General features: G+C 53.4%; 1 protein-coding gene across 2 annotated transcripts; it reads left to right on the forward strand.

The window, feature by feature from the left end:
• Positions 1-48: 48 nt before the first annotated feature.
• COIL (coilin) lies at positions 49-13,560 on the forward strand. Of its 2 annotated transcripts, XM_040334509.1 has the most exons (8): positions 49-340; positions 2,174-2,505; positions 2,554-3,893; positions 5,274-5,360; positions 7,390-7,437; positions 8,111-8,180; positions 10,413-10,498; positions 13,082-13,560. In XM_040334509.1, the coding sequence occupies exons 1-8, from the start codon at positions 105-107 to the stop codon at positions 13,169-13,171; spliced, it is 2,289 nt and encodes a 762-aa protein (XP_040190443.1). In that variant the 5' UTR covers positions 49-104; the 3' UTR covers positions 13,172-13,560. The 2 variants fall into 2 exon arrangements, with proteins under 2 accessions (XP_040190443.1, XP_040190442.1); XM_040334508.1 differs by having other exon boundaries at positions 2,174-3,893.
• The last annotated feature ends 1,912 nt before the right edge of the window (positions 13,561-15,472 follow it).

Genomic DNA, 15,472 nt, shown 5'->3' on the forward strand with positions numbered 1-15,472 from the left:
CGAGTCACATGATGAGGGGGCGGGGCGCCTCTGGTCATGTGACAAGAAGAGGCGGGGGCTCGGAGTCACGTGACGCCCGGTAGAAGCCGGTCACGTGTGAGAAGATGGCGGAGATTCGGGTGATGTTGAAGTTTGATTATCCTCCGCCCACCGGACCGGAGAGCCGCCACATGTGGATGTTACTGAACCCGGAGCACCTCCGAACCGTCACCGACCTGTCCGACCTCATCCGGGGCCGCTACTACCCCAACCTGAGGGGGGCGCTGTGCCTCTATGTACATGACTGCCTGCTGCCCCCCGGGGAGAGCGCCCGCCTCGTCCGCGACAATGACGTCATCAGGTACGCCCATGCGTCTATTGGTTTCCGCCCTGTCTTTACTTGGCCCCTCCCCTTCGCTATGTTTATACTTGGCCCCTCCCCTTCGCTGTGTTTATACTTGGCCCCTCCCCTTCGCTGTGTTTATACTTGGCCCCTCCCCTTCGCTGTGTTTATACTTGGCCCCTCCCCTTCGCTGTGTTTATACTTGGGCCCCTCCCCTTCGCTGTTTATACTTGGCCCCTCCCCTTCGCTGTGTTTATACTTGGCTCCTCCCCTTCGCTGTGTTTATACTTGGCCCCTCCCCTTCGCTGTGTTTATACTTGGCCCCTCCCCTTCGCTGTGTTTATACTTGGCCCCTCCCCTTCGCTGTGTTTATACTTGGCCCCTCCCCTTCGCTGTGTTTATACTTGGCCCCTCCCCTTCGCTGTTTATACTTGGGCCCCTCCCCTTCGCTGTGTTTATACTTGGGCCCCTCCCCTTCGCTGTGTTTATACTTGGCCCCTCCCCTTCGCTGTGTTTATACTTGGCCCCTCCCCTTCGCTGTGTTTATACTTGGCCCCTCCCCTTCGCTGTGTTTATACTTGGCCCCTCCCCTTCGCTGTGTTTATACTTGGCCCCTCCCCTTCGCTGTGTTTATACTTGGCCCCTCCCCTTGTGTTTATACTTGGCTACTCCCCTTCGCTATGTTTATACTTGGCTCCTCCCCTTCATTGTGTTTATACTTGGCCCCTCCCCTTCATTGTGTTTATACTTGGCCCCTCCCCTTCATTGTGTTTATACTTGGCCCCTCCCCTTCATTGTGTTTATACTTGGCTCCTCCCCTATGTGTATACTTGGCTCCTCCTCAAAATACTTGGCCCCCCCTTTGTTGTGTTTATGCTTGGCTCCTCCCCTTTGTTCTGTTATGCTTAGCCCCTCCCCTTCGCTATGTTTATACTTGGCTTCTCATTGTGTTTATACTTGGTTCCTCCTCTGAACAATTGGCCCCTCCCCTTTGTTGTGTTTATACATGGCTCCTCCTTTGAATGCTTGGCTCCTCCCCTATGTGTATACTTGGCCCCTCCCCTATGTGTATACTTGGCCCCTCCCCTATGTGTATACTTGGCCCCTCCCCTATGTGTATACTTGGCCCCTCCCCTATGTGTATACTTGGCCCCTCCCCTATGTGTATACTTGGCCCCTCCCCTATGTGTATACTTGGCCCCTCCCCTATGTGTATACTTGGCCCCTCCCCTATGTGTATACTTGGCTCCTCTGCTTCCCTGTGTCTATACGTGGCTCCTTCTCTGTTTTCTTGGCTCCTCCCCTTCATTGTGTTCTTGACTCCACCCCTTCCCTGTGTGTATTCTTGGCTCCCCACCCCCTTTCCTATGTGTATATGTGGCTCCTCCTCTGTGTTTTCTTGTCCCCTCCCCTATGCGTATACTTGGCTTCTCCTATATCTGGCTCCTCCCCTAACTTATGTGTATACTTGGCTCCTCCCCAATGTGTACACTTAACTCCTTCCCTTCTTTATGTTCTCCTCCCCTCTCTACACCATCAATCCATGGCCCCTCCCCCTTCTATGGCACCCTGGCTCCCCATTCTAATGTGGACTTGTACCCATGCTTGACTCCTCCCCTTTCCGTGTCTATTCTCGGTGGGCCCGCCCTCCATGGAAGAACAGAGAAAGTTATTTTGGTGAGTCTCCGCCCACCTTCCTGAAGGCGCACTGAGCCCTCCCCCTCTCTGTATGTTCCCGCCTTCTACACATCATCTCATTCACTGACCCCGCCCACCTCTCTACTCTCCCCCCTCCCCCACAATGTAGAATTCTGCCGCCATGCTGCTCACCTTCCTCCTCTTTCCTCTCAGAGTTCAGTGGCGGGGATTCGATTCCGAAGATGACGACCTGGACGGCCCCGCCCACCCGACCAAGAAGAGGTCCCGGCAGAGATGTGAGGAGGACGATGCAGGGGACAGGCCCGCCACCAGAGCCAAGAAACGAAAATGTGAGACCCCCCGGGGGAGGGAGGAGGTGGTCCTAGAAGAGTGTGAGCGGGAGGAGTCCCCCAAGAGTTCCCGGAGGAAAGCAAAGAAAAAGAAGAAGGTTCTGGAGGAAGGGGCACAGGAGGAATTCCCTGAGGAGTCTCCAAAGAGGAGCAAACACAAGAAACGCTCCGAGGACTCGGCTTCTCTGAAATCGGGTAACCCCCCCACCCCCGTCTCCGCAAAGAAGCCCTCAGAGAAATCGGGTAACCCCCCCACCCCCGTCTCCGCAAAGAAGCCCTCAGAGATTCCTCCTAAACCTGGAAATAAATCAAACAACAACCCCCCAGGTAGGAGCGCAGAGAAGACCTCCAGCGGTGACTCCGAGTCTTCAACCGACCAGAGATCCTCCACCAAACCAAAGAGGCTCCATAAATCCGGGACTGTACATAAGGCCAAACCCAATCATAAGCTTCTATCTGAGGGCGCTACAAAGAGCTCCTCCCTCCGAGACTCCTCAGAGTCCTCATTGGACGAGGAATCCTCCGCCAAACCAAAGGGACCTCCCAAGGTGCACAATAAAGTCGGGACGGTTGCCGCTGTAAATCAGACCAAACCCAATCGTAAGCTTCCAGCCAAGAAATCTTCCATGAGCTCCTCGGGATCTTCATCTGACGAGGAATCCTCCGCCCAACCAAAGGGACCTCTGAAGGTTCACCCCAAGGCCGGGACTCTTGTAAATAAGACCAAACCCAATCGTAAGCTACTAACTGAGGGCGCTACAAAGAGCTCCTCGGGATCTTCATCTGACGAGGAATCCTCCGCCAAACCAAAGGATCCTCCCAAGGTGCACAATAAGGCCGGGACGGTTGCCGCTGTAAATCAGACCAAACCCAATCATGGACTTCCAGCCAAGAAATCTTCCATGAGTTCCTTCAGTGACTCCTCGGGATCGTCGTCTGACCAGGAATCCTCCGCCAAACCAAAGGGACCTCCCAAGGTGCACAATAAAGTCGGGACGGTTGTCTTTGGAAATAAGACCAATCCAAACGTTGGCCCTTCAACCACGAGCACCAGGTCCAGCATGGACTACACGGCGTCTTCATATGACAAGGATCCCAGAAAGAACCTATCAGAGGCCTCCAGGAACCCCTCGGACTCAGTCCCTGGAAGGACCGGCTGGAAGAGCAAAAACGACTCTGCTTCAGACAACGGGGACATCAGACAAAGGATGGATGTCGGGACTGCATCCCCTCTGAATGGTACGTCCCAGAAACCACACAGAGAAGCCCCGCCTTCTGGCTCTGACTCTAATATTCAGGAGCCAGTCACAGCGCAGTACGCATCACGAGGGGTCCCATCTGGTGTAACCAATGGCGGCATTCATCGGGGACCTGATCCAAACCCGAGTCTGTATGACCATGGAAGAGGACGGGGAAGAGGCATCGTTCCCTGGAGGGGCCACGGGGGTCACGGGCCCCGAGGATGGGGAGAGCGGGGGAAGGGACGAGGGGTTGGCCACCAGTTTTTCCATAATTATGACTCTCCGTCTCTGAAGAAGCAGCAGCTGGAGGAAGACGCCACCAACACGTCCATGATCATTCAGGTGAGTCCGGGAGCCTTCAGCTTGGGGTCCTCCCACACAACACGTGATTGGCCCATGTCCTGATTTATTAGCCAATAGGGACAAATATTCTCATTTCTTGCTATGACTTTTCAGCTTTTTTTTTTTTTTATTATTATAATGTATTTTTTCATTTGTTTACTTTATTTTCTAAGGGTTATGGTTGGGGGTTTATTATTATTTTTTTTTTTGGTTGGGGGTTATTAGGGTTAGGGGTTTAAAGTGACTGTAACCCCTGATCCTCTTCTTCTGGGGTCCCCGCTGGCGCTCCAGGCCCCTCCTCTTCATCGAATGCCCTCGCGGAAAGCTGCTTTTTATGGTGGCAGCCGGGTGGGTGCGCTCACGAGTCCCGCTGCATGCGTTCATTGACAGACGGTGGTACTTGGCTTTGCCCCCCCCCTCCCCCTCTCACATGTCACTAGATTTGATTGACAGCAGTGGGAGCCAATGACTCTTGCTGCTATCAATCTGTCCAGCGGCTGGAGCTGCAGCGCACATCGCTGGATCAGGTTCAGGTAAAAAAAGGGGGGGGGGGGGGAGCTGCCGCACAGAAGGTTTTTCACCTCAGTGCACAGAATGCAAAACCTCAAGACTTTACAAATTCTTTAAGGATTAGGGGTTGTTATTAGGGGGTTATTAGGGGGTTGTTGTTATTGGGGTTAGGGGGCAGTGAGGTCGCGATGCCACTGAGGAGGGGGCAGTGAGGTCGCGATGCCACTGAGGAGGGGGCAGTGAGGTCGCGATGCCACTGAGGAGGGGGCAGTGAGGTTGCGGTGCCACTGAGGAGGGGGCAGTGAGGTCGCGATGCCACTTCGGAGGTGGGCAGTGAGGTGGCGATGCCACTTCGGAGGTGGGCAGTGAGGTGGCGATGCCACTGAGGAGGGGGCAGTGAGGTGGCGATGCCACTGAGGAGGGGGCAGTGAGGTTGCGATGCCACTGAGGAGGGGGCAGTGAGGTTGCGATGCCACTGAGGAGGGGGCAGTGAGGTTGCGATGCCACTGAGGAGGGGGCAGTGAGGTTGCGATGCCACTGAGGGGGGGGGCAGTGAGGTCGCGATGCCACTGAGGAGGGGGCAGTGAGGTTGCGATGCCACTGAGGAGGGGGCAGTGAGGTTGCGATGCCACTGAGGAGGGGGCAGTGAGGTTGCGATGCCACTGAGGAGGGGGCAGTGAGGTTGCGGTGCCACTGAGGGGGGGCAGCGAGGTCGCGATGCCACTGAGGGGGGGGGCAGCGAGGTCGCGATGCCACTGAGGGGGGGGGCAGCGAGGTCGCGATGCCACTGAGGGGAGGGGGCAGTAAGGTTGCGATACGTGTCGTGTGTTCAATATCTGGAATGACCCGTCTTCTGTTTGTATTTCTTAGAATCCTCCAGAGAGTCCAAAAAAAGATTACAGCACCTTCCCGCTGCTCGCCGGCCCGCCGCAGGTTGGCAAAATCATCGCCTTCAAGGTAATTGGTGTGGAAATACGTGTGTGTGTAAAGGGGGGTGTCCCAATACTTTTGGGAATATATCGCATATACGGCGGGTAAAATAAGTATTGAACACGTCACCATTTTTCTAGGAAGATCTATAGGTAAGCTCCGGTTCACACTGAGCTGCGGGCATGTACCTGTGCGAGTTCAGCGGAACGCGTCAGTATATTTCCCGTATGTCCGTCCCGATTTCAGCGGCAGTTTCGGACATCTCTGCGGGTTTCTGCTCAGATCGAAATCAGTATTAATCAATATTAGTGTGGATCTAAAGGCAGGAATACTCGCCTATGTGCCAGTGGGTCCAATGCCCATGAGATCCCGGGTGCCAGTCTTCAGCTGTCGTAATGGGTCGGTGCGGGATGACGTCACTCTCATGCATGGACTGTGAGCACCCCGGGGGGGGGGGGGGGTCTCGTGTATTCTATGGCAGAAGCGACAGTCTTCTATTTTTAGTTCTGCTCTACTAATGGCTCTGAGATTTCATGTGGTTTAGGGATGTCACTTTTTTGAGACCGAGTACAAGTACCGATACTTTTTTCCAAGTACTCGCCGATACCGAATACGATACTTTTTTTTTTTTTTATGTCATTTGTCAGTATTTATTTTTATTTTACAATTAAAATTTTTCACAAATTTTTTTTTTTTTTTTACAATGCTTCCTTGGGTTTTTTTTTTTTTTTTTACAATTTAATTATTTTTATTATTGTTTTTTTTTTTTTTTCTTAGCCCTGTTGGGGGGCTTTGGTGAGATATCGGGGGTCTTAACAGACCTCTGACATCTCCCCTTTGATACAGAGAAAGGGACTAAGGACACAGATTCCCCAGTCCCTTTCTCAGCTGCACTGGAAATGAATGGACAGGAGACAGAGGCTCCTCTCCATTCATAAACTGAAGCATTGTAAACACAGGTTAGGATGCTCAGTTATATGAATGGACAGAGTCAGTGATCACTGACTCTGTTCGTTCAGAAAAGGTAGGAGCCGTATTTAGCGGCTCCTACCTCCGCTCTCCATCCTGACAGAGGGGGGAGTGCAGCGGCACAGAGAATGGTACAGGGCATGGAGGGGGGAGTGCAGCGCACAGAGAATGGTACAGGGCATGGAGGGGGGAGTGCAGCGCACAGAGAATGGTACAGGGCATGGAGGGGGGAGTGCAGCGCACAGAGAATGGTACAGGGCATGGAGGGGGAGTGCAGCGCACAGAGAATGGTACAGGGCATGGAGGGGGGAGTGCAGCGCACAGAGAATGGTACAGGGCATGGAGGGGGGAGTGCAGCGCACAGAGAATGGTACAGGGCATGGAGGGGGGAGTGCAGCGCACAGAGAATGGTACAGGGCATGGAGGGGGGAGTGCAGCGCACAGAGAATGGTACAGGGCATGGAGGGGGGAGAGCAGCGCACAGAGAATGGTACAGGGCATGGAGGGGGGAGTGCAGCGCACAGAGAATGGTACAGGGCATGGAGGGGGGAGTGCAGGGCACAGAGAATGGTACAGGGCATGGAGGGGGGAGTGCAGCGCACAGAGAATGGTACAGGGCATGGAGGGGGGAGAGCAGCGCACAGAGAATGGTACAGGGCATGGAGGGGGGAGAGCAGCGCACAGAGAATTGACAAAGGGCATGGAGGGGGGGAGAGCAGCGACACAGAGGGGGAGAGCAGTGCACGGAGAATTGACAAAGGGCACGGAGAGGGGGAGTGCAGCGGCATGGAGAATTGACACAGGGCACGGAGGGGGGAGAGCAGAACGGATGGGAGAATACAGGGATACAGGAAAAGTCAGGTATCGGTAAAGTATCGGAGCATTTCCCTGAGTACAAGTACTTGGGGAAATGCTTGGTAAAGGTACCGATACTAGTATCGGTATCGGGACAACCCTAATTGTGGTTCCTTCCCGGTGCTCACAGCCGTTCTCTGAGCCCTCCGTAGTGTGATGTGTGCCGCCTCTGTGATTTGTGCCGCATCTGATCTTCTCTCACACCTTCTCTGTCTCCATCTCTTACTTTCAGATTCTGGAATTAGATGAGAACTACTCACCGGAGCTCTCCGACTACAAGGTAACCTCATCTTCGGGCAGAGGTGTCTACTGGGTGGGCACAGGTGTCTCGGGTGGACACAGGTGTCTCAGGTGGGCACAAGTGTTTATTGGGTGGGCACAGGTGTCTCGGGTGGGCACGAGTGTTTGTTGGTTGGGCACGAGTGTTGGGTGGGCACGAGTGTTTATTGGGTGGGCACAGGTGTGTCAGGTGGGCACGAGTGTTTATTGGGTGGACACAGGTGTCGGGTGGGCACGAGTGTTTATTGGATGGGCACAAGCCCTCTGTCAGCAATGCTTATAGAATGCAGGCTCTGTCCTTTCTGAAGAGGACCTGTAAATTGCATTGTCGAGTCGGATTGAAAAAAGACACAAGTCTTCCAGTTCAACCAATCGCACTGTGTAAGATGTGTACAGAAAGTCAGACGGAGGGCAAAGAACTGCCCACTAGTGTTGTCTGCGGATTCCCTGAGCTCTCCCCTTTCTGACCTATCCTGGCCCTCAGCTGTGCTGGAGATCTCCATGGATCTCCCTGGTCAGGGTTCAGCTTTCATGGTGTCCTTCTCGGTGGAGGAGGCAGTGGGGTGTCCTGGCACATTGCCCTGGGTGGGGTTATCAGTGCAGTGTTGTGTTTTAATGTGTATAATGAGCTCAGCCTTCTAATTATCATTATTCTTATCCCAATGTTTGTCTAGGAGGGTGTTGTTCGCAGTGTTGATCCCGTGACGCAGCAGGTTGAGTTGGAGCTTCTAGCCAAGCAGAAGAGTAAGTACAAGAAATACTTCTATGAATACCCCAATATTTGTGGCCTATTATACACTCACCGGCCCCTTTATTAGGTCCCCCTTGCTAGTAGCGGGTTGGACCCCCTTTATTAGGTCCCCCTTGCTAGTAGCGGGTTGGACCCCCTTTATTAGGTCCCCCTTGCTAGTAGCGGGTTGGACCCCCTTTATTAGGTCCCCCTTGCTAGTAGCGGGTTGGACCCCCTTTATTAGGTCCCCCTTGCTAGTAGCGGGTTGGACCTCCTTTATTAGGTCCCCCTTGCTAGTAGCGGGTTGGACCCCCTTTATTAGGTCCCCCTTGCTAGTAGCGGGTTGGACCCCCTTTATTAGGTCCCCCTTGCTAGTAGCGGGTTGGACCTCCTTTATTAGGTCCCCCTTGCTAGTAGCGGGTTGGACCCCCTTTATTAGGTCCTCCTTGCTAGTAGTGGGTTGGACCCCCTTTATTAGGTCCCCCTTGCTAGTAGTGGGTTGCACCCCTTTATTAGGTCCCCCTTGCTAGTAGCGGGTTGGACCCCCTTTATTAGGTCCCCCTTGCTAGTAGAGGGTTGGACCCCCTTTATTAGGTCCCCCTTGCTAGTAGTGGGTTGGACCCCTTTATTAGGTCCCCCTTGCTAGTAGAGGGTTGGACCCCCTTTATTAGGTCCCCCTTGCTAGTAGTGGGTTGGACCCCCTTTATTAGGTCCTCCTTGCTAGTAGTGGGTTGGACCCCCTTTATTAGGTCCTCCTTGCTAGTAGTGGGTTGGACCCCCTTTATTAGGTCCCCCTTGCTAGTAGTGGGTTGGACCCCCTTTATTAGGTCCTCCTTGCTAGTAGCGGGTTGGACCTCCTTTATTAGGTCCTCCTTGCTAGTAGCGGGTTGGACCCCCTTTATTAGGTCCTCCTTGCTAGTAGCGGGTTGGACCCCCTTTATTAGGTCCCCCTTGCTAGTAGCGGGTTGGATCCCCTTTATTAGGTCCCCCTTGCTAGTAGCGGGTTGGACCTCCTTTATTAGGTCCTCCTTGCTAGTAGCGGGTTGGATCCCCTTTATTAGGTCCTCCTTGCTAGTAGCGGGTTGGACCCCCTTTATTGCGTCCCCCTTGCTAGTAGCGGGTTGGACCCCCTTTATTGCGTCCCCCTTGCTAGTAGCTGGCGGCGATCGGGTCCCACAGGCGCGATCACGGTGCTTCGGACCGGGTCGGGAGCGCGACCCACGGCTGGGCTCTTAAAGGCGAACGTACAGGTATGTGCCATTCTGCTGACGTATATTGGCGTTAGGCGGTCCTTAAGTGGTTAAACGCCATTGAATGCTGGGAAAAAAAAAAAAAAAAAAGATCTGCCGCGGTGTGTGATATCTGTAAGCCCTTCCCAGTTGGCGGTGGCGCTTCCATTTGAAGGGATACACCTATGTTTTGACTTTGATTGGCCCTCCGGATAAACACACGTAATATATTTGGACTTTATTCGTCACCCTTGACTCACATTAAAGAGGAAGTACAACCCTCATTTTCCATAGAGTTGTGTGAGCGTGCGATATTGTCGTCAGGCTGATCACACCTCCTACATAGAAATAGAGACGCACTTACTTTATCCTCTTCCATTGGCTGCTACATTTATATATATATATATATATATATGAATTTTAGGTATATTTTTCACCTTTTAACTTTGCCACATCAGCATTATGGTTGTCCTCAAAGGGTCGGTTGTATCAGCACCCCACCCCCCACACACACACACTATCCCTTACATCAGTGCACCCCCTTGCCTTGCGCTGCTGGACGGAGAAGTGCAGGATCTGGTGGAGGAGTCCTGTCCTCTCTGCTGCTGAGACAAAGGGGGGTGCGAGGGCCACATGAAATGGCCTGGGGGGCCGGATTCGGCCCGCTGGCCTTGTGCTCTATGGGGTTTAGGTGATTTTGTTGGCCAATCCAGCACAGTGATCCTATGATCATGTGACCAGGTATTGGTGGTTTGGCAGTGTGGGAGGTGCCAAGTCCTGCTGGTGAGCAGAGGGAAGCATGAAGAGCTCTAGGATCTCCCGCTAGAGGGCGCCACTGACTTTGGACTCGGTGGACCAGCAGATGACACAACCCCCCCTCCCCCCCCCCCCCCCCCAATCATCACTGACTGTAAACTTCACGCTGGACTTCACGCAACTTGGATTCTGAGCCTCTCCACTTATATATATTACTAATTATTGGGATGTTACTGCAATATGTACTGTCTGTGTTCCCAGGGAGGGAGCCGGGGAAGTTTGATCTGGTGTATGAGATGGAAGACGGGCGGGAGATCGTAGAGTTTGCGGTTCGTCCGGATCGTAAGGTAAGGAGATCCTCGGGATTCATCTGTTTCTATGGGAAGGAAATGAGTGTCTTCTGGATGAACGTCATCAAGTGTGTGTGAGTGGTGTGACCAATCCCGTGTGTTCTTGTTATGACTCCCGTACAGCGGAACCTCGGATTACAAGGATAATCCGTTCCGGGAGAACGCTCGTAATCCAAGGCACTTGCATATCAAAGCGAGTTTCCCCATTGAAGTCAATGGAAACGAAAATAATTTGTTCCGCATTGACTTCAATGGCGTGCAATACCGCATGTGGCCAGAGGTTGGGGGAGGCGCTGGAGAGCCTCAAACGGCCGGAAAGGCCCGAGGACACCTCGGCTGACCTCGGAAAGGCTTGGAGACTGAGTCTTTCCGAGCATTCCCAAATGGCGCCGTTCAGCTCCCCCCCCCCCCAGCTTAAGCTAAACACAGTACTGCACCCCGCTTTGGTCTGAATCCTCAACACTCGCAAACTGAGTTCGGTTTTTTAAACATACACAGCGCCCGTATTGCGAAATGCCTGTGAACCGCGTTATTCGCAATCCGAGGTTCCTCTGTATTATGAAATGATGGAATTATACAAATTTATTAAAGTGCCAGTATTAAGGACCAGCCGCCGCAGTTCTACTCTCCTGGGCCAATCGCCAAAGCTGTAGATCAGCTGCTCTAAGAGCTCTAGAGGGCGCCCATGAGAGAGAGAGACCAGATCTCCGTTCTGTCAGGAGAGAGGAGACAGATCTGGTGTTCCTAGTAATTATGAACAGCGATCTGTCTCCTCCTCCAGTCAGTCCCCTCCCCCCACAATTAGAACCACTCCCAGGGAACACACGTTAACCCCTTGATCTCCCCCCTAGTGTTATCCCCTTCCCTGCCAGTTACATGTATACAGTAATCGTGGCTATTTTTATCTCTGATCGCTGTATAAATGTCACTGGTCCCAAACACATACAGTACAGTGAGTGTAAAGTCTCATTATTATTATTATTATTATTATTATTATTATTTTTTTTTTTTACTTTAAATATAACAACTGTTATATTTAAATGTATAACTGTTAAATGTTCTACTTCCCTCCTCTGTGATGGTTTTGCACAGAGCGGCCCCCATCCTCCTCCACTGGGTCCCCCGGCAGTGCTCCTGGCCCCTCCCTGCTGTTGAGTGCCACACCTCACTCTCTCGCGCTCTGTCTCCCCCCTTCCTCTCTCCCCCCCCCAATGGGCTAACTGGCTTTGATAGACCACAGCAGGAACCAATGGGCGCCACTGCTGATTCATCCAATCAGGAGGGAGAGTCCTGGACGACCGAGGCACTTGTACAACATCACTGGAGGAAGATCGGGCTCAGGTAAGTACTAGGAAGGTCCGCCCCCGAGCCCCACCCACTTGTGTGACATTAGAAAATGTTAATATTCGCTAAGACCCGATTGGACGGGAGGAGAAACGTCCGGATTGGCCAGTAGGAAAAGCAGTGGGGAAGCGGCCCACGACATGGATGGGGTAAGTAGTACAGGACGATCAACCAACTGGGCGTGGCTCGGAGGTTTGTGTGATTCCCGCCCATCTCCCCCCTAAAAAAAAAAAAATTGAGCACCAACCGCCACAATATGAATGGATGAGGGGGGGGAGGGGCAATAAGAGATAATATAAAAAAGAATGGATTGGGGGGTTGGTGAGTCGGAGACTATGAGCAAAGAGTGCCGAATGGAGCAATGTAGAGTGATTGGGGGGAGGGGGGTGAATGGCGCAATGTAGAGTGATTGGGGGAGGGGTGAATGGCGCAATGTAGAGTGATTGGGGGAGGGGTGAATGGCGCAATGTAGAGGGATTGGGGGAGGGGTGAATGGAGCAATGTAGAGTGATTGAGGGAGGGGAGGGGTGAATGGAGGAATGTAGAGTGATTGGGGGAGGGGTGAATGGAGCAATGTAGAGTGATTGAGGGAGGGGAGGGGTGAATGGAGGAATGTAGAGTGATTGAGGGAGGGGAGGGGTGAATGGAGGAATGTAGAGGGATTGGGGGGGGGGTGAATGGAGGAATGTAGAGGGATTGGGGGGGGAGGGGTGAATGGAGCAATGTAGAGGGGGGGGGGGGGGGGTGAATGGAGCAATGTAGAGTGATTGGGGGAGGGGTGAATGGAGCAATGTAGAGGGGGGGGGGGGGGGGAGGGGTGAATGGAGCAATGTAGAGGGGGGGGGGAGGGGTGAATGGCGCAATGTAGAGGGATTGGGGGAGGGGTGAATGGAGCAATGTAGAGTGATTGGGGGGGGGAGGGGTGAATGGCGCAATGTAGAGGGATTGGGGGAGGGGTGAATGGAGCAATGTAGAGGGATTGGGGGGGGAGGGGTGAATGGCGCAATGTAGAGTGATTGGGGGGGGGGGGGTGAATGGCGCAATGTAGAGGGATTGGGGGAGGGGTGAATGGAGCAATGTAGAGTGATTGGGGGGAGGGGGGGGGTGAATGGAGGAATGTAGAGTGATTGGGGGAGGGGTGAATGGAGGAATGTAGAGGGATTGGGGGGGGGGGGGTGAACGTCATTGGTTGATATGGGGCAGCACATGCAGTTCATATTTCATATCTTCCTGTAGATGAAGGAGTCGTGGAGTTCTCTGGTCACCCCGCGGTTGGTGATGGACAAGGAGTTCGAAAATAAAGGAACGTCGGCGCAAACTTTGTGAGCGATCACATGACCAGCCACACCTTGATGGGCGTGGTCAGAAGGGGTGTGAGTTGTTATGCCTCTCCCAATGGGAGATCGGGATTTCTTCTCTGGGAGGAATGTTTATTATTCTTCATTGTGGTGAAGCTGAACTCCGGCAGACGGTTGTGATCGGTAATGATCGATCGGATCAGTGACCCCTTGTGACGCCCCCCCCCCTCACCTGGCCACTGTCTGTAAACCCGCCCCCCGCTGGTCTGTCCTGCCCACTCACACCTGCTGGAATGTGTGCCCGCCCTCACTTCCTGTTGCATGATGGGAATTGTAGTGATGAACATTAACAGGATGTGACATCAGAACGTCCTCCTCTGGTGTCCCGCCCCCCCATCCCCCGATGACGTCACTGACTTGTTTACAAGAAGTTTTATCCCGGAGTTCAGCTTTAAATGTGTGAGGCTCCTCCCCCTGCAGGTACCGGGTACGCCCTCATGGGGGCGCCGTGTCTTTTATATGTAATACTTTAATAAAATTCTTATTCTTTTACTTTGACTGGAATTCCTTCCCGGGCATCGCTGTAATGCTGGGCACAGAGGTCTCCGCCTTCTCTGCGGCACGCGGGCAGAGGTGATCCCGGGCATCGCTGTAATGCTGGGCACAGAGGTCTCCGCGGGCAGAGGTGATCCCGGGCATCGCTGTAATGCTGGGCACAGAGGTCTCCGCCTTCTCTGCGGCACGCGGGCAGAGGTGATCCCGGGCATCGCTGTAATGCTGGGCACAGAGGTCTCCGCCTTCTCTGCGGGAAGAGGTGATCCCGGGCATCGCTGTAATGCTGGGCACAGAGGTCTCCGCCTTCTCCTCGGCACGCGGGCAGAGGTGATCCCGGGCATCGCTGTAATGCTGGGCACAGAGGTCTCCGCCTTCTCCTCGGCACGCGGGCAGAGGTGATCCCGGGCATCGCTGTAATGCTGGGCACAGAGGTCTCCGCCTTCTCTGCGGCACGCGGGCAGAGGTGATCCCGGGCATCGCTGTAATGCTGGGCACAGAGGTCTCCGCCTTCTCTGCGGCACGCGGGCAGAGGTGATCCCGGGCATCGCTGTAATGCTGGGCACAGAGGTCTCCGCCTTCTCTGCGGCACGCGGGCAGAGGTGATCCCGGGCATCGCTGTAATGCTGGGCACAGAGGTCTCCGCCTTCTCCTCGGCACGCGGGCAGAGGTGATCCCGGGCATCGCTGTAATGCTGGGCACAGAGGTCTCCGCCTTCTCCTCGGCACGCGGGCAGAGGTGATCCCGGGCATCGCTGTAATGCTGGGCACAGAGGTCTCCGCCTTCTCTGCGGCACGCGGGCAGAGGTGAGCCACAGCCAATCAGGAAATCTGTTACATATTCTGTCAAAAGAAGTTTTCACTATTTTTTTTATTTTTTTTTTAATCTGCATCTTCTAATTATAAAGTGGAACCTCCGCTTTTTGGATCCACCCCCCCCCTCCGGTGTCACATTTGGCACCTTTCAGGGGGGAGGGGGGGTGCAGATACTTGTATGAGACGGGTATTTGCACCACTTCCGGGTCTGACTCCCGTGGGAGTCCAGCCTTGTGACGTCACTTCCCCCTGCTGTCTTCTGGGAAACACTGTTCCCAGGAAAGAGCGGGGACCAGTGACGGCGCACCGCGATCCTCGCGCATGCGCAGTAGGGAACCCGGGCAGTGAAGCCGTTGGGCTTCACTTCCTGATTCCCTCACCGAGGATGGCGGCGGAAGCAGTCGAGGACCGAGCGATTGCTGAGCCTCGTCTGCTGACATCGCGGGCGCACTGCGTTAGTGTCCGAAGCTGACGTTTTTGTAACTGCTGGTTTAAAAGAAAATATCGGCGGAACCTCGGCTTTTAAAGAAAAATGATGTAAGATTTCGGGATAAGTCACCTGTGATTACGATGCTTCAGTGTTATGAATGGAGAGGAGCCGCTGTCTTCTCTCCATTCATTCTAGCTGAGGCTGCTGAGAAAGGGACTGGGGAATCTGTGTCCTTAGTCCCTTTCTCTGTCTCAAAGGGGAGATGTCAGAGGTCTGTGAAGGCCCCCGATATCTCACCAAAGACCCCCAACAGGGCTGATTAAAACAAAAAAAATGGAATAAATATATATATATATTTTTTTAAATAATAATAAAAATGTAAATAAAAAAATTGTAAACAACAAAACAATACTGCCACTGTTACATTAAAAAAAGTATCGGTAAAGTATCGGTACTCGCTCTCAGAAAAGTGTTTATCGGGGGAACCCGGGTGAGAAGGAAGATAAATCCGTTCCGTAGAAAGCCGAGGTCC

Source organism: Rana temporaria, assembly GCF_905171775.1.
Source record: "Rana temporaria chromosome 12 unlocalized genomic scaffold, aRanTem1.1 chr12x, whole genome shotgun sequence".
Taxonomy (NCBI): domain Eukaryota; kingdom Metazoa; phylum Chordata; class Amphibia; order Anura; family Ranidae; genus Rana; species Rana temporaria.

Bases quoted from the DNA above. Each gene is read 5' to 3' on its own strand.
- COIL (XM_040334508.1), top strand. From the start codon at position 105: ATGGCGGAGATTCGGGTGATGTTGAAGTTTGATTATCCTCCGCCCACC. The intron at 7,438-8,110 runs GTAACCTCATCT...ATGTTTGTCTAG, and splicing joins CGGAGCTCTCCGACTACAAG to GAGGGTGTTGTTCGCAGTGT. The intron at 8,181-10,412 runs GTAAGTACAAGA...CTGTGTTCCCAG, and splicing joins GCTTCTAGCCAAGCAGAAGA to GGAGGGAGCCGGGGAAGTTT.